The sequence below is a fragment of the Dermacentor andersoni genome, chromosome 3, assembly GCF_023375885.2.
Source record: "Dermacentor andersoni chromosome 3, qqDerAnde1_hic_scaffold, whole genome shotgun sequence".
Taxonomy (NCBI): domain Eukaryota; kingdom Metazoa; phylum Arthropoda; class Arachnida; order Ixodida; family Ixodidae; genus Dermacentor; species Dermacentor andersoni.
The window spans coordinates 227563005-227589378 of NC_092816.1; the positions used below are offsets into that span (position 1 = coordinate 227563005).

Consider the following 26374-nt stretch of genomic DNA (forward strand, 5'->3'; position numbering starts at 1 on the left):
AGGGCGAACGGGGAGTACGAATCACGGTGCATGAAAATTGGGAGTCTATGTCGCTGTGCAGGCTGCAGGAGCGAATGCTTACTTCGAGAGACTGCTTCTCAATGCAACTGACCAGGCCGCCACATTCGAGAAGCATAACACGGCGACCATAACCAAGTAAGATAACATCGAAATTAAACAGCACTCAATCACCACATAAGTTTCAGACACTACATTATACATTGGCTACGAACCATATGGGAACAGTGAGCATTCACATACACGGGTCTCTTACGGTACATTCAGCCGCCCACCTACATGCGTAATGCTTGCTTTCGTCGCACGTGGTGGTCTAGTAACGAGCGACAACCAGCAGCAGAAACAGATTGGACAGAGTGTCCCACCTGTTTGCAGCGACAGTCGCTGTTAAAGATGAGCAACTTGCAGTGCGAAGCAATCGGGTGACGCAGGCATCTGCTGCCGCAGCCTACAGTGACATGGACTACCCATCATTTTAGCGTTGACTCCTTTCCAACCTGCACGTTTCTTCTCTTTCGGAGGCCGCTAATGTGTGGCTCACGCTTGGTGTCTCACATTGTCTCAATATGGACAAGTCACTTTCGTGGGCATCACCTTCATCAGCCACTTTTGCGGGCCTTTCCACCCAATTTCATGCACGTCCGACCATGTAAGCATGTATTCTGGTCTCCGTTCGTGCTTAATCGCAGCCGAGAAAGGACAGAGGCACGATTTGCCCATGGCTGCAGCAGGAAAGGGTGAACGAGGAGCACAAATCACGGTGTGTGTAAATTGGGAGTCTATGTCGCTGTGCAGGCTGCAGGAGCAAATGCTTACTTCGAGAGACTGCTTGCCAGTGCAACCGACCAGGCCGCAATATTCAAAAAAGATAACACTGCAACCGTAACCAAGTGACATAACAGCAAAATTAAACAGAAATCAGTCACCGCATGAGGTTCAGACAATACATTATACATTGGCTACGAACCATCTTACAGGCATAATGCTTGCCTTTGTCGCAAGTGGTGGTCTGGTAACGTGCAACAACCAGCTGTACAAACAGATTATACAGAGCCTCGCACCTATTCGAACCAAAAGTTGCCATTGAAGGTGAGCAACTTCCATTGCGAAGCAATCAGGTTACGCAGGCATCTGCTGCCACAACCAACACAGCGGCATGGACTACCCGGCATTTTATTTCGAGGGCCGCTAATGTGTGGCTCACACTTTGTGTTCCACTTTGTCTCAATGTGGACAAGTCACTTTTGTGGGCATCACCTTCGGCAGCCATTTTTGCGGGCCTCTCCAGCCATACGGCTATCAACTTCATACACTTCGAACCATGTAAGCACATATGCTGGTCTGCGTTTTGAGCAAATCATGGCCGAAGTAGGCCACAAGCACAATTTGCCCATGGCTGCAGCAGGCAAGAACGAACGGGGAGCACCAGTTACGGTGTGGGTATACTGGGAGTCCATGTCGCTTTGCGGACTGCAGGAGCAAATGCTTACCTCGAGGGACTGCTTACCAATGCAACTGACCAGGCACCCACATCCGAGAAACGTAACACAGATTCTGCCATCAATCACTTCAGTGTTGCTTGCGCAAAGACCCAGGCTATTAGGAAGTAGAGCAATCATCAACGAGACTAGGAATATGGAAAATGAAAAAGCTTGCATTCAAGAGAGAAGCCACTCTGCTCTGCAGGCATTGAAGGCTAAAAACATAAAGAAAAGTAAAATGGTGCATAGGTTAATGCAAGACACATGCCGATGCTGCATCAGCTATTTCAGGAGAGGAATTGTGCATGACAACATACACTAGAAGATACTGCTACAGATATGTTAGGCTACTAGACAGTGACTCGTATTAAGTATCAGCGAAGAATCGCTTGACCTTTATGTTTGGATGAGGATGAATGATCTTTAAGAAAAATGGGCAATGAAAAAGCTTGCATTTATAGAAGCAAAAATACACTTGGCACAAACGGAATTGACGTGGCTAGGAAGCTGATTAAGGGCAAACTGACGGAATTGGATCTTTTGGCCAGCGTCGTCCGTGCTTGGTCGGATGTTGCAGGTGCATCTAAAGACGAAGAATTTCTAGAAAGTCCTTTTTGAGTTACCTGGATGACTCAGCCAATTGTCCGTGCTGGTGGAATGGTGGCTGAAGCTCTTTTCAGTCTTAACACAGTCCTCTGCAGACTTGATATCTCATCCATATTCTTCTGCATGCCCTTCTTTGCTTGTGGTGTAAAAGCCTTGCAAATTCGGGTCCAGCCCCTTCCTGTTGGTGCAGATAGGAGCTCCTGTGATGACCAAGATGTGCTTGGCATAGACTCTGTTGGGGCCGAACGGTGACACATGAGATACAGCACAGATTAGCCAAACTCATGTGTGTTTTCTTTTATGTTCGAACCAATTATACTGAACCATAAATATGAACAAACATTCATATCTGCTGCAAACAGCAAGCCAATACAGCATATATCAAACATATTTATTTCTGAAACACGTGTTGTTTACCTTGTAGTAGTAGCCAACATCCACACAACGACCTTGTTGTAGCAGGCAGCAGCTTCTGTTTAGTGCGTGGAGTATGTTGCTTTATACTGGTGCCGTCCTCATTACTGCATGTCTGGAACAGAAATTTTGACTGAATCAGAAATTGAAAAAGCAAAATTTTGGAATATGAAATGCAAAAAGGTGTGACATATATATTGTGTAGGTGTGACATATATAATTGTAATGGTTTGCGACTACAGAACACATGCAAATGTACACTGTCTGTTCTAGGGTGCTTAGGCAGCATGTTAAATAAATATTGCTATTGTCCATAAAATTGATGTCTGCCTAACTACAATGCGTGTCAACAGCTTAAGTATTGTTAAGATCACAAATGAGAACATTTGTGCGTTCATTTATACATTAGAAGAGATCGCACTGCTGGTTCCACAAGCAAATGCATGAAAGTCATGAAGCTATTAGAACTAATGCATTATTTTTCTGCACGAACGTGATGCACCGCTTCACTACTGCGAAAATAAATGCCCTACGGTAAACCAAATTGAACAACAAGAACATTTGGAACCAACAAGTAAGAAATATGGGTGAATTACCATGCTTGCAACTGTTTAATACATTACATTCTGTACTTTCACTTCATTTTACCAAAGGATTATTCGGTTTTGTGGACGAAAGAAGTATATTGATATACTTCTTTCTATCAATATACAATATGTATATTGATAAGGCTGCTCTGTCACCTACGACCACGGCTACAATAAGATGAAAAATGAGACGCGCGTTCCGATATCGCTCTTTCTTTCCTGCTTGTGTATGTATAACGACAGCCTCGCTAGTAAAGGTTTATTTAGGAAACAGCAACTGAGATCCTGACTGTCCATCTGTAATGCAGGATCTAGTTCGTTAACTTGTGCCCGCCTGGAAGGTAATGAGACGGATGTTACATAACAATTCAAGCAGCGGTGTTAAACGACTCACCGTTATTGCCGTTGTCAGCCGCAGCAAAATCCAGCTCCCGTTTCGATGCAGACGTCTTCCGAATGGCTCACGACCGAAACCCAACTTCCGGGCTTAGATGTCCGCTTGCAAACATGTAACTTCACCCCAAGTTAAATAACGCGAGACATCGAAGCGCAAGAAACTAGTTTTAGAAACAAAGAAGCAGCCAGTCTGAGTGTACGAACGAATGAATCCGTGCCGCCGTGCACTCGAAAATACCGGTAAAAATTTTAAATCTAGGCCAGAGGTCACGTGAAAGATCGATGATGCTGAACGCTATTTGCGTTTATAATGAAAGTACATCCTCCCCCTCCACCGTGTAGAATAGACAGATTGGAATTGCACCAGATTTTTTACGAGGGACACAATTATAATATGTATTCCTTTCATTAGGCATAATTGCTGGAAGCGGGCATACTGGCTGGGCTGCACGTGGGGTGGTGTTTTATTTAATTTTTGCTCTTTTTTTTTGCGACCGCCTGGCAGTGAACGAGTGGAAGGAAAATTATTTGGGCAATATTAAACGTAGTGGCCATGCGGAAGCGATTAGGCTACTATCCAACATGTGATATCAGAAATTTCTGCTTTGTCTATACGAGTATATAAAAACTCTTTAAGCTTTTTGGCTGCATTGACGACACGGAGAACGCATAGCGACGTTCGCCTCTTTTTCGCTCCATAGGGCAAGGCAGCGAACATTCTGCCCCGTGCGGCCACTCCCATTTCTGAGATGCGACGCTGTTGTAAAGGTTGGCTGGGTAATAGCTCTAAGTCGCTCAGCGGTTTATTCAGCAAGCAGCCCGATAAGTATTTTCGCCCGATGCTAAAAAAACAAGCCAAGCTTACTCAGATGACTGGCATTAAAGAAATATTAAAAACAAATGCAGTCGAAACTCAAGCAATGCTTAACATATAGCCTTGTCGATTTGTATGAATCGATGTCGTTATGTTTGCTACAAAGTGAGATGTGCCGAATTAATTGCATGAGCCTAGAATGAACAGATAATCCAATGGGGTTAATTTCGGCCCAAGTTGCACAACGTTGTATGTGAAATTCGAACATTTCTGGTTACAAGGTCGGGCCACCAGCTTGACTTTCCTCCCCGCCGGTACTCGAGCTACGTGCCGGACAATGTGCATGGCGGCGCGGTTCGCACGGTGGCTGTTGTCGTTCTTCCTTTTGCTGTCGCGTCACTCCGCAAGAACAGCCGTCCGTACTGTGTACGAACTTTCATCTTGTATCTCTCCCTGCAAAATCAGTCTTTATTATGTCGTTGTATGTCTGAGCGAACACACAGTTTCGCAGACTAGCTCTCACACCAGCTTACGAGGAGGGAACGCCAAATGGCTTCCTAAAATGTTTGTTCCCGCTGTATTCCTGTGCGGTGGATGCAGCTTACCTTCCATGAGGAAGATGCTGAACAGGCTGAGGAATGCGAAATAGTAGGCGACGGCCAGGCGAGTGCAGCGGAACCTGGCGTCGATCAGCGCCACCACGAAGCTCACGAAGAGCATGGCCGTGAACAGCCCGATCCACACCTGTGCAGAAACGCCTGCTTCGTCTCGGAGGGCGAATGTATACAATTTCCGACATTTATTTGTTGATATCCCAAAGAGAAACAGCAACTTAAGATGTCTTTTCCAGCTTTGTGCTAGTGGAGATGAGCCAAGGGCGGGCGAAGACAGGGCGACATGACTCGCGCTAGCGCTTGTTATTGGCTCATGAGCCTGTCTTTTTCTGTAAGCACAATGTTCATTCTCTGCTACCGCTAGAGGCTGCTCACGTTGACATTCTCGGCCGCTAGTGTGGCTTGCTTTTAGGCCTCGCTGCGAGACGGGGAAGCGCAGTTACGGTTATTGGGTGGCGCGACGCATGGCCACCCAGTTTCAGTGTCACCGTTTGGCGCACTATTTGAGAGTGCTTTCAGAAAACGGCGGTATTTATGCGACCACTTAGCCGGCTGCGACCGATAGGCACTTGGGTTTGCGATCGCCATTGGGTCACAATTACGGCGTTAGGGGCGTTCAAGGGACCAGGCCCACAGCTGCACGGGGTGACCGAGTTTTCATAGGGCTGGCAGGGCAGCCGACTGTAAGACACAGATATCGTCAATAGCCGTGGCTTCGGGGGAACATTCTCGCTGCTGTCGTGGCGGCTTCTTGCAGTAGATATTTAGCTCGCTGGCTGGTGCGTAGGCAAAGGGGAACGACATGGGTAATTTATGTCTAAAAGTGCGAGCTCGATCCTGGACATGAAACGCACAACGCTTTACTTGGATGTTGTAAACAATGTCTTAGCTCGTTACAATCGATAGTGTTAATGTTATTTTGCAAATATTGGTGAGAATAATAAGTACACAATGTGCTGGCAGAGGTGCCGCTTTATAGTGCACGGCACCAATTCGAGATGACACTTTTCTTTCTTGAATTGCATTTCACCAACAAGGAGACGCCGGCCGCAGCGAAGTTACCGCCCCCCTCCCCCCCTCCCCGCCCCCGCTGAAGGTGGCATTAAATTTTCCTGTCTCACTTCGCTGTACGCCACTTATTTTATAGCTTTTCTTTGAACGCAAGCAAAATACCAGAAATGTAGGAGCAGGTCGCTGTGCGATACACTCACATCGACGTCGAAAGAGTTGACGTATCCGAAGACGTTGGTGACGTACGGGTCGGTGAGTCCTCCGCAGTGTCCTGCCTCGGTGTAATAGAATTGCGGCAGCGGCTCCAGCGCCGAATGCCTGTCCTCAGTGGGCGCCACGGGGCCCACAAGCATGTCGCTCTCCTGTATGGCAACGATTTTACTGTCATTGGCTTTCTCACTCGGTAAAGCAGACTACACAGGGCGGTCAACCACCCTGTGTTGTGGTCTCCCTCCGTCCTGCGTCTTTAGCGCTTTTATTCACGATGTCTGAGCAACTGGCCAATAACTTTACCTTGCTAAATTATGTGAACGCTTTGCATGGTGCCTAACCTACTTGTCTGCAATGCCGGTAACGTAAAAAGAACCTTCTCATAAAGAGGCCAGCCTACTGTCTTACAAAACTTTTGATTGTCTCCTGTGTAATTAAATGAATGAATGAAATTTTGGCCGTTTTCACTTGTATTCAAGCCAAGTAAAATTAAATGTGATGACTGAAGTACACACTTGGGTCTACTTTTAGAGCTTTGAGATGTGGGCTCATTCCGCCTTTTTTTATCACGTTAGAGACACATGAAAACAAATATAATTTTTTAAGCGAAGATTGTATTGGCTCAGTGTTGTCGCCGTCGGTTTTGCCGTACAAAAACTCAACCCGCGGGAAAATAAGATTACTTGTCGGGTTGCGGATTCGAACCACCGAACTCCGGGGTGCGAGAGCACCACGCTAACCGATTCAGATGCTGTCGTTTTTTTTCTTTATTACAAGGAGAACAAAAGTGAAGATGTATTACAGAGCGGGCACAGCTACACACTGAAAACTTTCGCAAACACAGGCATGCGTCCAAGAAGTCCATCTAGTCCGGCAGAGGTTCCTTCGCAGCGTACACACTTCTCACATAAGCAGCACTTTCGCGAAGGAGGGATTTTGCAGATCGCGGGTAATCGGCATGGCCATCGCACACTCTACATCTTCATAGGCTGTATAAAACAAATATTATAAACATGTCATAGAGAGGACCGCTCGTAACCTTAAAAGGTAGAAACCTAATTGAATATGGAGTGATGTCAATGTCCTTTCTAAGCGTCCATTGTAGAATATCCCCCCAAAACACAGCATCCCTACAGTCTATAAAACAGTGATCTGTGGTCTCGGCACGCGGACAGAGTCGACAGTTTGTTGACCACGGTACAAAGCAGCCCCAATAATTCAACCAAGTTTTAACAGGGAGTGTTTCGGAATGTAATTTAAAGAAAACTGTTTTTACCCCAGGAGGCATACACATTTTAACCCGATAGCGTTAAGGAGCTTGTGTCGCAGAAAAGCCGGTGTCGGCGGCGTTGGCCGTGAGCGAAAAGTCCCGGCAGGCGATTCACACATAAAAAGAAATTGCAAGATGGGCTGGGTGGGAATCGAACCAGGGTCTCCGGAGTGTGAGACCGAGACGCTACCACTCAGCCATGAGTTCGATGGCTCGAAGCGGGACAAAAGCGCCTCTAGTGAATGCGGTGTTGCCTTAGAACCGTGCCGTGGAAAGTTATACTGCGGTGTATATAGGTAATTATGAGCATGTAAAAGACAGAAGTCGCAGTTAAACGAGTAGCGAATTAAGTTTCCGCTACATTTCTTCTGCGCTTGGCGCACATGCAGACCCATCTTGCGGCAAACACAGAAGACCCCCTCCTCGCAATGTACGGCGCTGCCCCGACAGGTTGCGCGCCACTCGCCCGCTTCTCCCCTCCGTCTCGTCAAGAGCATGCCGAGCGAATGAGTGGGTGGTGCGAATGGGGTGCGATAACGCTATCGCGTTGCACTCTTGAAGGCGAAGCTTAAGCGTCCTCCAAATTTTTTCTGACGCGCTTGAGTACATGCTGATAAGTTCGGCTTAAATAAGGTGCACAATACAAAGGATTTGGGAAAACCGAGTCCACCAGTGCCGCAGAAATCGCTTTTCGATTCGCAGTGAACATGTACTCTTGGCTGAATCTAACATTGAAGGAAGGAAGGAAAAAGTGGAAAAGGAAAGGTCGGGAGGTGAACTAGTTTAGCTCAACCGGTTCGGTACCCTACACATGGGAGTGGTATGAGGGGGATTAATTATGGGGAAGGGACAGAGAGAGAGAGAGAGCACATAGCACAGCCCACACATGGCCAGTTAGAGTCCATCACTTTTCTGCTTAAACTGAGGGGTCTACTTAAAAGGGTTCTACTTAAATTGAGGACGACGCAACGAGCTACGGAAAGCAGAATTGTGGGTGTAACGTTAAGGGATAAGAAAAGAGCAGATTGGGTGAGGGAACAAACGCGAGTTAATGACATCTTAGTTGAAATCAAGACAAAGAAATGGGCATAGGCAGGACATGTAATGAAGAGGTAAGATAACCGATGGTCATTAAGGGTTACGGACTGGATTTCAAGGGAAGGGAAGCGTAGCAGGGGGCGGCAGAAAGTTAGGTGGGCGGATGAGATTAAGAAGTTTGCAGGGACGACATGGCCACAATTAGTACATGACTGGGGTAGTTGGAGAAGTATGGGAGAGGCCTTTGCCCTGCAGTGGGCGTAGCCAGGCTGATGATGATGATGACTCTTGCGTGGTACGTGACATCACTGTCACAGCCGCTTGTCCAATCCCATCTCTTTCAAAAACCGAGTAGTCCCTTCGTCGCCTTCAGCAGCGATGTCTTCTGTCGGCGACATGTGAAAATCGTTTTATGTGAGAATGGTCTATTGTCAAGGCGCGCAAGAACGGACGCCAGGGACTGTCGCTGAACATTATATTCAGGACAGTCACACAGAATGTCTTCTAGCGTCTCCTCGCAAGGACAGGCAATGCAGAGAGCGTTGTTGGCCATTCCAATGCGAAATCAGTAACATTTCGCAAATACCACCCCTTGCCATAAGCGATAAAGCAGAGTGGCCTCTCTTCGGCGGAGTCCAGTTGGCATACAGAAATGCATCAAAGAGGGCAGGTGGTACTGACGATTGCTCCTGTTGGTCTGGCTGTTTGGTGCGCACTATAGAGAGAGCGTGATCTCCTGTGCAAATACTCAAAGTCTGCTAGTTGTGTCGGACCGTGAAAGTGGTATGGCCTGTGGCCTCTCCCTGTGTGTCTTCAACAGCTGCCCGAGCGGCATTTTCGGCGTCTTCGTTTCCTATGACGCCGCAGTGACTAGGCAGCCACTAAAACGTCACGTGGTGTCCTTTCTCCTGTGATGTGTGAAGTAGGCATCGAATATCGAATACGAGCTGTTCGTATGGCCCGCGACGCAGAGCTGATAGCACAGATTGTAGGGCTGCCTTTGAGTCACAGAAGCTTGACCATTGTCGAGGTGCTTCCCCATTGACGAAACAGAGTGTAGCGCGAAGAGCAGCTAGTTCCGCAGAAGTCGATGTCGTTGGCTGGTCAATTCTAAAGCTGATGGTAACAGCTCTTGCTGGGACAACAACACTACCGGACGAACACTGGATGTTTGTGGAACCATCAGTATAAATATGTACACTGTCTGCATACCTCGCGTGCACAAGAAGCAGAGACAGTTGTTTCAGCACTGGCGACGACAGCTCAGACTTTTTCCTGATTCCTGGTACACTGAGATCTGAGATGTACTGTGGAGCTAATAAGACACCAGAGGGCATCGATGGTTTAGATGCAGCGGTGAAGCCCTAGTGAAGTTTGTCGCTGTACTTGAGGATAGCCTTAGAGAATGATGCTTGGTACCTGTCTGTAGGTAGTGTTGCAAGGTGGTGATAGGGTGCACGTTCGAAATGTATGATGTGCGCTCTCTGGGCTTCCACCACAATGTGAGTTTGCATTGGATGGTCCCGAGTAATCGCAATAGTTACTTCTGTTGACGTGCATCTGGGCAAACCAAGGCAAGCGCTGAGTGCTTGAACTTGTGCTGCCTGCAAATCACGAATATTTGTCTTGCAGGTGTTGTCCAGTGCAGCTAGAGTATATCTTAATAAACCGAGAAATAGGGCTCTGTAGAGTTTATGCATTGCGTCTGCTGACATCGACCACGTCTTTCCTGTCAAGTATTTAAACAAGTGGGAAGTTGCTGTCAGGCGTCGTTTCAAGTAGGCCACGTGCGGGCTCCAACAGAGGTATCGGTCAATCATACGCCAAGAAATCTGTGGGTCCTGACATTGGAAAATGTCTGCCCATTGATTGAGATGACATAAGGCGTCATTGGTTTCCGAGTAAATGCCAGTAGTGCGCATTTTTCTGGTGATATCTTGAGACCTTGTCTACACAAGTCATCATCATCATCAGCAGCAGCATCAGCCTGGTTACGCCCACTGCAGGGCAAAGGCCTCTCCCATACTTCTCCAACTACCCCGGTCATGTACTAATTGTGGCCATGTCGTCCCTGCAAACTTCTTAATCTCATCCGCCCACCTAACTTTCTGCCGCCCCTGCTACGCTTCCCCTCCCTTGGAATCCAGTCCGTAACCCTTAATGACCGTCGGTTATCTTCCCTCCTCATTACATGTCCTGCTCATGCCCATTTCTTTTTCTTGATTTCAACTAAGATGTCATTAACTCGCGTTTGTTCCCTCACCCAATCTGCTCTTTTCTTATCCCTTAACATTACACCCATCATTCTTCTTTCTATAGCTCGTTGCGTCGTCCTGAATTTAAGTAGAACCTTTTTCGTAAGCCTCCACGTTTCTGCCCCGTACGTGAGTACTGGTAAGACACAGCTGTTATTTACTTTTCTCTTGAGGGATAATGGCAACCTGCTGTTCATGATCTGAGAATGTCTGCCAAACGCACCCCAGCCCATTCTTATTCTTCTGATTATTTCAGTCTCATGATCCGGATCCGCTTACACTACCTGCCCTAAGTAGATGTATTCCCTTACCACTTCCAGTGCCTCGCTACCTATCGTAAACTGCTGTTCTCTACCGAGACTGTTAAACATTACTTTAGTTTTCAGCAGATAAATTTTTAGACCCAGCCTTCTGCTTTGCCTCTCCAGATCAGTGAGCATGCGTTGCAATTGGTTCCTTGAGTTACTAAGCAAGGCAACATGATCAGCGAATCGCAAGTTACTGAGGTATGCTCCATTAACTCTTATCCCCAATTCTTCCCAATCCAAGTCTCTGAATACCTCCTGTAAATACGCTGTGAATAGCATTGGAGAGATCGTGTCTTCTTGCCTGACTCCTTTCTTTATTGGGGTTTTGTTGCTTACTTTATGGAGGACTACGGTGGCTGTGGACCCGCTATAGATATCTTTCAATATATTTACATACGGCTCGTCTACACCCTGATTCCGTAATGCCTCCATGACTGCTGAGGTTTTGACTGAATCAAACGCTTTCTCGTAATCAATGAAAACTATATAATGGTTGGTTATATTCCGCACATTTCTCTATCACCTGATTGATAGTGTGAATATGGTCTATTGTTGGCCTTTACGGAATCCTGCCTGGTCCTTTGGTTGACAGAAGTCTAAGGTGTTCCGGATTCTATTTGAGATTACCTTAGTAAATACTTTGTAGGCAATGGACAGTAAGCTGATCGGTGTATAATTTTTCAAGTCTTTGGCGTCCCCTTTCTAATGGATTAGGATTATGTTAAGCGTTCTTCCAAGATTCCGGTCATGAGGCATTGCGTATACAGGGTGGCCAGTTTTTCTAGAACAATCTGCCCACCATCCTTCAACAAGTCTGCTGTTACCTGATCCTCCCCAGCTGCCTTGCCCCTTTGCATAGCTCCCAAGGCTTTCTTTACTTCTTCAGGCGTTACTTGTGGGATTTCAAATTCCTCTAGACTATTCTCTCGTCCATTATTGTCGTGGGTGCCACTGGTGCTGTATAAATCTCTATAGAACTCCTCTACCACTTGAACTATCTCATCCATATTAGTAATGATATTGCCGGCTTTGCCTCTTAACGCATACATCTGATTCTTGCCAATTCCTAGTTTCTTCTTCACTGCTTTTAGGCTTCCTCCGTTCCTGAGAGCATGTTCAATTCTTTCCATATTATACTTCCTTATGTCAGCTGTCTTAAGCTTGTTGATTAACTTCGAAAGTTCTGCCAGTTCTATTCTAGCTGTGAGGTTAGAGGCTTTCATACATCGGTGTTTCTTGATGAGATCTTTCGTCTCCTGCGATAGCTTACTGGTATCCTGTCTAACGGAGTTACCACCCACCGACTTATATTGCACGCTCCTTAATGATGCCCGTAATATTGTCGTTCATTGTTTCAACACTAAGGTCCTCTTCCTGAGTTAAAGCCAAATACCTGTTCTGTAGCGTGATCCGGAATTCCTCTATTTTCCCTCTTACCGCTAACTCATTGATCGGCTTATGTACCAGTTTCTTCCGTTCCCTCCTCAAGTATAGGCTAATTCGAGTTTTTACCATCCTATGGTCACTGCAGCGCAACTTGCCGAGCACGTCCAGATATTGTATGAAGCCAGGGTTAGCGCAGAGTATAAAGTCTATTTCATTTCTAGTCTCGTCATTTGGGCTCCTCCACGTCCACTTTCGGCTATCCCGCCTGCGGAAGAAGGTATTCATAATCCGCATATTATTCTGTTATGCAAAGTCTACTAATAACTCTCCCCTGCTATTCCTAGTGCCTATGCCATATTCCCCCACTGACTTGTCTCCAGCCTGCTTCTTGCCTCTCTTGGCATTGAAGTCGCCCGTCTGTATAGTGTATGTTGTTTTGACTTTACCCATCGCCGATTCCACGTCTTCATAGAAGCTTTCGAGTTCCTGGTCATCATGACTGGATGTAGGGGCGTAACCTGTACGACCTTCAATTGGTACCTCTTATTAAGTTTCACAAGACCTGCCACCCTCTCGTTGATGCTATATAATTCCTGTATGTTACCTGCTACATTCTTATTAATCAGGAATCCGACTCAGTTCTCGTCTCTCCGCTAAGCCTCGGTAGCACAGGACGTACCCGCTTTTTAGCACTGCATAGGCTTCATTTAGCCTCCTAACTGCACTGAGCCCTATTATATCCCATTTACTGCCCTCTAATTCCCTCCCACACAAGTAGCTCTACATAAGTAGCTCGCAGTCAAAGTTGCCGCTCTTTGAAGCCGCGCACATATTTGAGGACGTGTAACTGCCGACGTCCAGACACAGATGTTTGAGTATGTTGAAATCTTGATGGTAGTTGGCAAGTATTCAGCAAGTCCATCAAGAGCGAGGTTGAATAGCATCGCGCTGAGAGAACCGCCTTGAGGAACGCTCGTGCTGTTATAGCGTCGCGTTGTTGGGCCATCGTCAGTTAACACAAAGAATGATCTTGCAGATAGGTAAATTGCAATCCACAAAAAGACTCGACCACCTAGGCTAACCATCGCAAGAGCGTCGAGAATGGTCTCATGTAATACGTTATAGTATGCGCCTTTCACGTCTAAGAATAAAGATGCAGATAAACGCTTACGGGACTTTTCGTACTGGGCATATGAAACGAGATCAACTACATTGTCGATGGAAGAGTGGTGAGTTCGGTAACCAACTATGGAATTCGGATAAATCTTGTAGTTTTCAAGTTACCATTTCAGGCGGCCAAAGGTTATCCGTTCCATTATCTTTCCTTCACAGCTGGCCAGCGCTATTGGGCGGTAAGAGGTGAGCTCTAGTGGGGATTTGCCCTGTTTCAAGAGTGGCACCAGGCGGTTTACTTTCCATTCGTCAGGAACAGTTCCCTCCTGCCATGAGAGTTGTAAAGACTCAACAATTTCATACGTGCGGATTCTCCGAGGTTGCACAAGGCTCGGTATGATATACCATCTGGACCCGGAGATGAAGAGCGCCTGCAGAAACCTAGTGCCGCCTCGAGCTCCTCCATTGTAAAAGGAAGGTCCATGCGGCAATCACGGGAATGGGGGACGTCGCCTCGGGCTGGAGGATCTGGACGAGTTGCTTGGTCTGCGATTCGCGCATAAAAGTCTTCTGTGACATGGATGTCATGCCGCCCTTGGAAAAGCGCAAGTGCCTTGAATGGAAAACGCTGTTCCGGAAGGCAACGCAGACCTTGCGCCGTTTTCCAAATGTGAGGCAGTGGCTCGCGGGGGTCTAGTGTCTGGCAAAACGTCCAAAACGTTGTCCAACGTTCCGACGCTAGCCTATCCATACGGCGCTGAATCTCCTTTCGCATCCTCCTGGCTGCCCCAAGGTCATGGATTCATTCGCCCGGCGACGAAGTGGTGGAAGTCGCTCTAACTCCATGTGAAAGCCGTTTCGCGTGGAAGAGATCTTTATCATGCGAGTGGCGTTTTGGATCGTATTTTTAATTGTTTGCTCTAACCCAAAGGGTAGGATCTCGCGGCAGGCTTCTTCTATATCAGATTTGAAGTTGGCCCATTGAACCATCCGAATGGTATTCCGTGGACCAGATCTAGACGACAAGCCTTTGATGTTTAAATCGGTGGAAATGTGATCACTCCCATGTGTCTCAATATCTGGAAACCACTTCACACATCTGGCGAGAGATTTGGAAACGAAAGCAAGGTCGAGGCAGCTGCCGTATGTCACGTCTAGAAGAAACGTGGGTCTACCATCGTTCAGGAGAGTAAGACCATAGTTGTAGGTGATGCTTGCTAGTCTTCGTCCTCTTGCATTGGTCCTTGTAGTTCCCCATTCTGGATGGTGTGCATTGAAATCTCCTATGATGACCGATGGGGGGGGGGGGCACAAACACTCAAGGTATCCGCTAATCTTTTAGTATCAAAATGGGTTGAAGGAGATATATAGATGCATATGAGAGTAAACAAGAATTTGTTCTTTTTAACTGTGATGCATATATATTGATTGTCGTCGTGGGGCGCAATTTGTTGCGAAACATAGGTAAGTTCACGACGAACAAAAACGATAGTCTTGCTGCAAGCACCATTTGTTGAAGAGATGATAACTTTGTACCCTGACAGTCTGATTGGTTTCGACAAGTTGGGCTCACAAATGACGATGAATGGAAACACATTGGTGTACACAAACTGCCGAAAATCAGAAAGACGCGATTTTAGCACTCTGGCGTTCTATTGGATGACGGACGCTGCCTTGACTTCTTTTCGGAAGGATGGGATATGGGTAGCCATATCTCTAATTGAGGGATTCAAGCACTGGGCTTAAGGCGTCCAGCACTTTAAGTGCGCTTCAAGCAGACGTTGTCCCCATGGCCACTAAAATCGCTCGGATGGCTTCCATGAGGGAACGTAGCACCGCGATGACTTGACGATCAGTTTTCGCTGAATCATCCATGGCCGGAGAAGGCTCCGGTGGGGCCGCGACCTTCTGAGGTTCCTTAGCAAGGGAGCGGCTCGGTAGCGTAGGCCATTCCTCTAAAGAAAGAGTCTTAGAGGCTTTCTTCGTGGAAGTGGTAGACCCTTTCGCGGTGCGACGAAGCGGTGCCGCAGTGGAGTGGGTACTATCTCTTCGCGCATCCGCCTTCTTTAAAGACGTACTATGGTGCCGACGTCGGCGCCGACGCCGGAATACTTCGGCTGCCTCACTGTGGGCAGAATTATCTCTGGCCGTTTGCTTGAGAACCGCGCGCTCCTTCTTGATGCGGGGACAGTCTTTCGACGAGGCCGCGTGAAGGCCGCTTCAATTGGTGCACTTCAGAACCGTGGCACCGCAGGTCTCTTCTGCATGAAGTTCAGCGCAACGGGGACATAGTAGCGAGTTGGTACATACGCCCTTGACGTGTCCTAAGCCTGAAACACTGATGTCATTGAAGCGACTTCTGAATGAATGGTCGAACCGGATGTCGGAAATGTCCGACTTTAACGTGGGATGGTATAAAATCATCATTGAAAATTACTTTCCCGCAGCGCGTATTCCTAAGGGGGCGCACTTGCGTAATGATCGTGCCCTCATTTGCCGGCTTGATGAGGCTAGGTAGGCCATCATTGGGAATCGCAGTGTCAATGTCGTAAATTACACCGGCTGTGGATGTATCGTCGATCGGGATAAAGGGGCCCATTTTGATTTTGCCTAGCTGCGTGATTATTAGAAGTTTTCAAGCGCACTCGCGTTGTACACGTCTATGGCGAGTATATTCTTGCGTGGATTTATTCTGATGTCCTTAATTTGACCTGGCACCACACATTCCAGAAAAATGGATAGGGGTTGCCTGTTCAGCAATCGTAGGTTGCTTGAGGGTTCTTCCGGCATAAAGATGATGGGGTGTGGCCAAAGCGCAGGCCTTGATTTCATAGTCGTTGTACTCCCAGGAGTTGACGGCGCTGTGCTGAGGATCTTTCTCTTCGCCCTCTTACTCCGGACGGGTATAAAGCCGTCGTCGGATGAGTCACCTTCTGGCATAGAGTATAGATCGGTGCCTTCGGTGTCGCAGGGGGAGCCAACTTGCTTCCTTGCGGTTGACGGCCGTGATGACTTCTGGCCAGCCGGGTCTCTGGCATGCTCCGCGTCTATGACCGCAAGACGGGGAGGCGAACGTGCTTGAGAAATCCGCAAGAAGCCTGTGGGACATCTTCGGCATTTGATGATATTACTTTATTAGGAAGATAGTGAATTAATCGGAGTTGCAAAATTTCACGCAATAAAAGATGGTGACTGTCTCTAAATACAGGTGGGAAACAATTTGCTTTACGAACAGATGGACCAATCCCAGACCACAACGTTGAAGAGGGAGGAAGAGATTCTCGCGCCGAATTGATTCACAACTCGAAATTCAAATAAATGTTGCAAATACGCGGCGCAGTGCCTGAATGCGAAGTCGTGAGCAGTGCAGTACTTGCCGCACATACATAAGACGGGAAGATAAGAACATTTTGCACACCTCAGCACGACTGAATACTGAAAATTCCGCCCTCGCCATGAATTCATTTTACGGTCACATTTTCCAACTTCTCCCGACCGATGAATGTTACTATTTCTATGCCGTGATTATTATTATTGTTACAGAAGCATAAAAAGAAGAGACAGGAAGAAGAAAATCGCGAGAGGCTGACAGCTACGTGTTGTTACCAGTCAGCCATCTTAACCCCGCTGACTCTGCTTGTATATGCATTGTAAATAAGTCTTATACTTCCAACATCTCCGTAACATATTGGTTGGAGCTGCGGGGTACCACGGCTGGAAACGGAGCTCCGCAGTGGACGTCGCATCACCGTCTTCACCATGAATGACGTTGAGTACTCGGGATCCGGACAGGCCGCCATTGGAATATGAACCTGGCAACGTTTAACGCAAGAACATTATCTAGTGAGGCGAGTCTAGCAGTGCTATTGGAAGAATTAGAGGGCAGTAAATGGGATATAATAGGGCTCAGTGAAGTTAGGAGGCCAAAAGAAGCATATACAGTGTTAAGGAGCGGGCACGTCCTGTGCTACCGGGGCTTAGCGGAGAGACGAGAACTAGGAGTCGGATTCCTGATTAATAAGAATATAGCTGGTAACATACAGGAATTCTATAGCATTAACGAGAGGGTGGCATGTCTTGTTGTGAAACTGAATAAGAGGTACAAAATGAAGGTTGTACAGGTCTACGCCCCTACATCCAGTCATGATGACCAGGAAGTCGAAAGCTTCTATGAAGACGTGGAATCGGCGATGGGTAGAGTGAAAACAAAATACACTATACTGATGGGCGATTTCAATGCCAAGGTAGGCAAGAAGCATGCTGGAGACAAGGCAGTGGGGGAATATGGCATAGGCACTAGGAATAGCAGGGGGGAGTTATTAGTAGAGTTTGCAGAACAGAATAATATGAGGATAATGAATACCTTCTTCCGCAAGCGGAATAACCGAAAGTGGACATGGAGGAGCCCGAACGGCGATACTAGAAATGAAATAGATTTCATACTCTGCGCTAACCCTGGCATCATACAAGATGTGGACGTGCTCGGTAAGGTGCGCTGCAGTGACCACAGGATGGTAAGAACTCGAATTAGCCTAGACCTGAGGAGGGAACGGAGGAAACTGGTACATAAGAAGCCGATCAATGAGTTAGCGCTAAGAGGGAAAATAGAGGAATTCCAGATCAAGCTACAGAACAGGTATTCGGCTTTAAGTCACGAAGAGGACCTTAGTGTTGAAGCAATGAACGACAATCTTGTGGGCATCATTAAGGAGTGTGCAATAGAAGTCGGTGGTAACTCCGTTAGACAGGATACCAGTAAGCTATCGCAGGAGACGAAAGATCTGATCAAGAAACGCCAATGTATGAAAGCCTCTAACCCTACAGCTAGAATAGAACTGGCAGAACTTTCGAAGTTAATCAACAAGCGTAAGACAGCGGACATAAGGAAGTATAACATGGATAGAATTGAACAAGCTCTCAGGAACGGAGGAAGCCTAAAAGCAGTGAAGAAGAAACTAGGAATTGGCAAGAATCAGATGTATGCGTTAAGAGACAAAGCCGGCAATATCATTACTAATATGGATGAGATAGTTCAAGTCGCTGAGGAGTTCTATAGAGATTTATACAGTACGAGTGGTACCCACGATGATAATGGAAGAGAGAATAATCTAGAGGAATTCGATATCCCAGAAGTAACGCCGGAAGAAGTAAAGAAAGCCTTGGGAGCTATGCAAAGGGGGAAGGCAGCTGGGGAGGATCAGGTAACAGCAGATTTGCTGAAGGATGGTGGGCAGATTGTTCTAGAAAAACTGGCCACCCTGTATACACAATGCCTCAAGACCTCGGGCGTACCGGAATCTTGGAAGAACGCTAACATAATCCTAATCCATAAGAAAGGTGACGCCAAAGACTTGAAAAATTATAGACCAATCAGCTTACTGTCCGTTGCCTACAAAGTATTTACTAAGGTAATTGCAAATAGAATCCGGAACACCTTAGACTTCCGTCAACCAAAGGACCAGGCAGGATTCCGTAAAGGCTACTCAACAATAGATCATATTCACACTATCAATCAGGTGATAGAGAAATGTGCGGAATATAACCAACCATTATATATAGCTTTCATTGATTACGAGAAAGCGTTTGATTCAGTCGAAACCTCAGCAGTCATGGAGGCATTGCGGAATCAGGGTGTAGACGAGCCGTATGTAAAAATACTGAAAGATATCTATAGCGGCTCCACAGCCACTGTACTCCTCCATAAAGAAAGCAACAAAATCCCAATAAAGAAAGGCGTCAGGCAGGGAGATACGATCTCTCCAATCCTATTCACAGCGTGTTTACAGGAGGTATTCAGAGACCTGGATTGGGAAGAATTGGGGATAAGAGTAAATGGAGAATACCTTAGTAACTTGCGCTTCGCTGATGATATTGCCTTGCTTAGTAACTCAGGGGACCAACTGCAATGCATGCTCACTGATCTGGAGAGGCAGAGCAGAAGGGTGGGACTAAAAATGAATCTGCAGAAAACTAAAGTAATGTTTAACAGTCTCAGAAGAGAACAGCAGTGTACAATAGGTAGCGAGGCACTGGAAGTGGTAAGGGAATACATCTACTTAGGACAGGTAGTGACTGCTGATCCAGATCATGAGAGTGAAATAATCAGAAGAATAAGAATGGGCTGGGGTGCGTTTGGCAGGCATTCGCAGATCATGAACAGCAGGTTGCCATTATCCCTCAAGAGAAAAGTGTATAACAGCTGTGTCTTACCAGTACTCACGTACGGGGCAGAAACCTGGAGGCTTACGAAAAGGGTTCTACTTAAATTGAGGACGACGCAACGAGCTATGGAAAGAAGAATGATAGGTGTAACGTTAAGGGATAAGAAAAGAGCAGATTGGGTGAGGACACAAACGCGCGTTAATGACATCTTAGTTGAAATCAAGAAAAAGAAATGGGCATGGGCAGGACATGTAATGAGGAGGGAAGATAACCGATGGTCATTAAGGGTTACGGACTGGATTCCGAGGGAAGGGAAGCGTAGCAGGGGGCGACAGAAAGTTAGGTGGGCAGATGAGATTAGGAAGTTTGGAGGGTCAACATGGCCACAATTAGTACATGACCGGGGTAGTTGGAGAAGTATGGGAGAGGCCTTTGCCCTGCAGTGGGCGTAATCAGGCTGATGATGATGATGATGATGATGACTCGGGATCAATGTTGTTGCCGCCTCCAATGTCACCATCGCACGCTACGTCACTGTCACCTTCTGTTGTGGTTGTGCAACCTAAGGATCCCGGAACTTTCTGTGGGACTGATGGCGCCGACATTGAAGAGTGGGTGGCTATGTACGAACGTGTGAGTGGAATCAACAGATGGGGCCCTACGCTTATGCTAGCTAACCGGTTGTTCTACCTCAGAGGCACGGTAAAGGCGTGGATCGAAAATCATCAAGAGCAGCTGACCAGCGGCGATCAATGCAAAGAGAGGTTAACAGAGTTGTTTAGCAAACCAGCCAGCCGTAAAATTGCCGCAAAGCAGGAACTGGCCTCCCGTGCCCAATCCCACACGGAGTCCTATGTTTCGTATATCCGAGGCCGTGCTGGCGCTTTGTCGTAAATCTGATCACGACATGAGAGAAGCTGAGAAGGTAGGTCGTGTGCTCAAGGGCATTGCTGACGACACTGTTAATCTGCTCATGTGCAAAAGCTGCTCTACAGTTGATGCTATCATCAAAGAGTGCCAACAGTTCGAGCAGGCCGAACACCGACGCGTCCTGCAACCATTCACCTGACTTCGCAATACTGCCGCAACGTCGACGTGTGAAGATCAACCCGCACAGCAGCACGCGTCGCCATCAGAGGACGACGTGGTGCGAATCGTTCGACGTGAACTGGACGCGATGGCTTCCGCAGCTTCCTTTTCGCTTAGCCCCGATGCTAACCCCTTTTCAGTTCCTCTCGTAGAAGCCATCGTTCGACAGGAACTTGAAAATATTGGCCTACATTCTGCCTGCGCTTTCGCCAACCCTAGAGCCCAACGAACGCCCTTCTACTATTTTCGCTCCACCCCGACGCTTTTCTCCGCGTTATCGCAACCCGACTGGGTGGAGAACCACGGACAATCAGCCGATAAGTTTCACCTGTCACCACATTGGTCATGTCGCCAGAAACTGTCGCCAGATACTGTCGCACCTAGTGGTCCTCAAGACCTAGCACGCCGACCAACTTGAGCCGTTTTAATTGAAATGCCCGCAATTTTTCGCCTACCGCCGAGTCTAACAGCACAGACAACTCTGGTAGTAACACCTGGTACAGTCACTCACCATCGCCGCGCGGACACCAGTCTCATTCACCGCAAACACGTCGCCCATATTCCCGTTCGCCGCAGCCATGTCGCCTTTCATCCCTGTGGCTTTGGCCAAACCTTATCGGAAAACTAAGAATTGCAGCCCTGAAAGGTGGTGCTGCATTGCCTAGTACTGCAGCAAATCGTCTTTCTCTGCCCACAAATAGAAGTGTAATTGACTTCAAAATAGACGGCTTACCTTTCCAAGCACTCGTCAACACTGGAGCTCACGTATCTGTGATGAGTGCTAGCCTACGTAGATGTTTAAAGAAGGTCCTCACCCGAACAGCTGCCCGAGTGCTTCGTCTGGCCGACGGTGGCGCGCTGGTAGTTCTTGGAATGTGTACGGTGCGTTTAAGTATAGCTGGCCTCCCTACTTCTTTGTCCTCTTTACTGTGATCGACAACTGCCGTCACGACGTTATCCTTGGATTGGACTTTTTATCCCATCGTTGCGCTATCATCGAGTGCACAACCGACATTCTTTAGTTGGAGTGCCGGTTGACCGTCGTTTTGACCGCACAGCCACAGATTCCCGACGGTGAATATGTCCTTCACCCCATCATCGACGTGCTTTGGAACCGGAACGTTGCTCTTCCGCATACGCAGGTGACGATTGCTAATAACGGCGTCGTTTATCCGTTTCTGAATTTCAGCCTGTGCCCTCAAGTGCTTCCAGCCGGCATTTTCATGGCCAGCGTTTCTAATACTTCCGAATTTGACATTAAAGTCTGAATGCCGAGAGCAGTTTGTTAGCACCAATTGCAGCTCACAGCTCTGGTTCCCTAATGGATGACTTGGCGAAGATGATTGCACCTGACCTCACCTCTGCAAAGGCCACGGACATGCACCTCCTCCTCGAATCGTACCTTGACATCTTGGCGCCTGTTGAATTATTGGTACTTGGATTAAAAATGCTGGCGCTCAGAGTAAATTGGCTGGCACCTGGATTATTTTCAATGGCGCTTGGCTGAGCGGGAAAACCTCTAGAACTGTAAAAGATGCAGTGGTTCCTTAATTTCATAAGCCATCCCATAACGCCATGCAGGTGACAGGCTGGTATGCACGAGTTGCCCATTGGGTGTAGTGCCCTCGTCAAGCTGGCTCGACTCTGCTGGAGAACCACTCGCGAGGAGACCTGCCGGCAAGGCTTTGACAAGGGAGATGGCACGACTTGCGGAAATTGCGCCGCGTGGGTGGCCTATGCAATTCCCCCGGCAAGTCCTGCATCGGACAGACAGGGCGCTGTATAAATCAACGAGCCATGGAACACGATCTAAATCGAATGAAAAATGGCATGACACATTTCCCTGGGCACCGTGAGACCTTGATGTGTCAACCACGTTTGCAAGAGATTGAGATTCTCGGTAGAAGTAAGAATCAAAGAGCACGTGAGCAAATGAAAACCTACTATAAAAAAATTATAAAGCCAAGGTGTATTAGGGATACGTCAGTTATGCTTTACCAATCGGAAACGAGCTCGTTAGACCGCATGGTGTCCTAAGTTTGCGAATAGCCTGCTCATGCGTGTATGCCTATTTATTACTGCGTCAGCACCAAAAAAATAAAATTCTGCAGAGACATTTAAGACAGCTTACGTGTGGCAATGCGAAATCATCATACTCGCTTTGGTGAAATGTTTCTTTCTGCGCGTTCCATGTACGCGCTGTCAGGATTGGGGGCTCAATCCCACCGCTCGTGATCCGTTGTCAAGATTGGAGTCGGCCATAAATTAGAAGGTAGCTGGCCCATGCCGCGTCCGACTTATCCACGCTGAGGACGTTGATGAAGGGAAGGACTGCTTCTCATCGAGAACGAGGAATATGGGTTTATTTACAGTATCTACATCAGTCTAGCATGACTCCAAGAGAAAGTACGTCAGTCCAACATGACTGTTTGAGAGAGGTGTCAGTCTAACATGGCTGCTTGAGAGAGTGTATCAGTCTAACATGACTGCTTGAGAGAGAGTCCTGAGCAGCCGCACAACAGCGGTTTATAAACACTCGGTCCTCCCCCCGATACCCAAGTGACGGAGACGTTCGTCCAGCCATTGTAAACGCGCCGCCTTTCCGCGGGACGGCTTACACACACACACGCACACACACACACACACACACACACACACACACGCACACACACACACACACACACACACACACACACACACACACACACACACACACACACACACACACACACACACACACACACACACACACACACACACACACACAGGTTCACGGTCCGGAACTGACGTGACGTGACACGGACTTCGTAGAACTCGGAGCTGACCCCGACAGCGCGGTCGCGTGCCCATTGTCTGGCGTGTTGGACGGCGCGTGGGAAAGACCTTCGAAGACGTTACCGCGGCATCTCCCCCGCTCGCGGCCGACCCGGTTAGGCGGTGTCGTGTTGCGGCACAAAGCCTACTTCGTCGAACTCATTCAGTCACAACAGCGACGAGGCTAGAGCGTAACGCGAAGGAAAGTTGCCGCCACTGTCGAAACTGGCCGGCAAAACTTGCACTGCAGCTGGCCGTTCTTAACAGTGCAAGCTCTCACCTGCGTTTTAACTGCTCACTGCAGTAGTGTAGGCCAAAAGCGCTAAGCGCAGCAGTGTGCTACCTTGCGCGCTAGCAGTTAATAACTCGAAGGACCACTCAGCGGCATTGAATTGGACAGTAATGCTGTTACAGCGAAGCTGTTGATGACTAGAGTTCCATGCATTTTTGTTCTACGTGTGCAATAACCGTGGGGTGATCCCGGAGATAGTGCAATACCGGGTCAACCCGTGCGGAGGTGAAGCAGGCTTCAAGCACTCCGCCAACTTACAAAAATAGGCCTAATATCTTAGGTCGAAATAGAACCGCCAACAGATATTAAGCTGATCGAAATGGATACTCTGCATCGCGTCGGCCAGGTTTACGTTCGCACCGCCCTCTCTTGTCGAAGCGCGTGCACGTTCCGCTCCCCCGTTACAGTGCTCCCGTGGTGGTGCAGCCCGTCGAAACGTCACGCGCGTCTGTATTCCTGCGGCTCCTCGGCGCGACGGTCCCGTCGTACACGGCAACGTATATAAAGATCCCGCTAAAAGAATTCTCACCTTTGTTCTAAATTCTGTGTCGTCTCTGTGTCGTGTGCGAAGCAGCCTCGCTGCTCATGCCAATTCATAGAGTGGAATATGGCTCATGATTTTTGAATTTTACATACTAATTTTGTAAACTTATGACGTGGGCCGCCCATTGGCTGCACCGTGCCGAGCTCCACGACACACGCACGCACTGCGCCGCACAACATTTGGTGCGCGACACGCCCGGGTTTTGTCAACCGTCGAGTGTCGTCGTGGAAGCGCGCTCGACGCGCACTCCGGTGGCCCGGGTTCGTCTACCGCCCAGACCGAAATTCGCCTAACATTATTTCATAGGTGTTAATGTGCTTTCTTTACAAGAACCTGCCTGAGAAAATTGACCTCGATTCGAGTATTTATTACGTGGTTGCATTCTTTGCCGTCGGCCATTTTCGGTGCCATCACGCCGTGGACGGACGTGACGTAATGCTTCCGCAATAATGAATCAGTTGCGAGCGACGCCATCGCCCGTGTTTCTTCTGTTTGTGTGCGTCATAATTTGCGGCGAAAGGAAATGACCTATTATGTAAAATAAATCCTTAAGCCCCAGTCGTCACTCATATTTACGTAATTTTGCCAAGAGGTATGCTCCCCGAAATGATGCAGACTGCACGCGTGGTGCCAATATACAAGCATGGTGACAAAACATTCTAAATAATTAACTTCCTATGTAAGTCCTGCCAGCCTTCTCAAATGGTACAGAGAAAATCATGCGCTCTTGAATGACATCATACCTTAGAAACATAACCTTCGTTAAAATTTTCAGCATGGTTTCACAAAGCATCGTTCCACGGCAAAGGCACTAACCACGCAAAGAGGAATCATCACACAAGCGTTCAATAACAAAGAAATCATAATAGCTTGTACACCAAACTTCTGGAAACCGTTCTATGTTGTCGATCACCCGGTTCTTCTTTCAAAGCGCAAGATGCACGGCGTCCTTGGGGCGGCTCGGGCGCTCCCGAGCCATCCACACAGAGCACACAGTGGTGCGTAGGCATTGCCAAGTATTTCATGCGTTGAAAAAGAAGTCCACCAAGGCAGCGTATTGGGGCCATTATAGTTTGGTACATAAAGGGGGATCGCTGTCATGTTTTTATAGAAAGTTTAAATATCGCCTGTGGCAATGGCGTAATTTTTGCCCTTGAGTTGGATTATCTGAAGAGGCAGACATTACTTGCACGAGAAATGGAAGCACATATTTCACTAATGAACGAAAAGTCACCAATTCCATTTTTATTATTTACGGCACATACGGCACATAATGAAATTCACGAATTGTGGCCGGTGAGCTCCCAAGACCTATCCACTTAAAATAAATTTTCAGGAACATACCTGTTTTGTGTTATTTCCCAAGGTGTGGTACGAAATACCAGGGCGTTCGAGGTACTTTTGTGCTTCAGTGCATAAAAAACGTTTTCGATATCGTTGCGAGCGATCGTCGTAATTATTCCAACCAATTAATCTGCTTCGCCGGTTGCCTTTTCACGCTTACATCTACTAGTGCCTTTTTTACACAGTTTGATGGCGCACATCTCCAAACTTGCGTCATTCTGAAAATTCCTTCGAAGTGGATATGCTTCAAAAACTTCCCGGCTGCAAACTGCAATGCATGCCGTAAGGAAGTCAACGAGGTGAATTGCAATACCGTGCCGTAAAACAAGTCATTCACAAGATAATTAGTACATTTTGGTCAATTTGTTGAATGTGTGTTTCGATTTCTCGTGCAAATAATGTCCGCCTCTCTGAATAATCCTGATCAAGGAATAGAATTATGTTATCTGCAACAGGCTATTGTTGAAAATGTCATGAAACTGATAACCCTGTATGTATATGACGTCGTAAAAAATTCAGATAATGCACAGCTTGTCACGTACCCCGATGATACTACAGTAATTCTTTCAGCAACAGTTGAAGCTAAACCAGAAGGAACAACCAATGAG

At 47.5% G+C, this 26374-nt stretch overlaps 1 protein-coding gene and 1 pseudogene across 1 annotated transcript in view; both read right to left on the reverse strand.

Annotated features, from left to right (window-relative positions):
- The window catches only part of LOC126535683 (glutamate receptor U1-like), a 134797-nt gene that overhangs the window by 92663 nt on the left and 15760 nt on the right, over window positions 1-26374 (reverse strand). The window contains exons 3-4 of the mRNA XM_072287015.1: window positions 6142-6303; window positions 4922-5060 (exon numbers count right to left, since the gene is read on the reverse strand). Coding sequence (XP_072143116.1) covers window positions 4922-5060; window positions 6142-6303 — 301 coding nt within the window. The remainder of the gene's footprint in view (window positions 1-4921; window positions 5061-6141; window positions 6304-26374) is intronic.
- LOC126537077 (U2 spliceosomal RNA) lies at window positions 24051-24228 on the reverse strand (annotated as a pseudogene).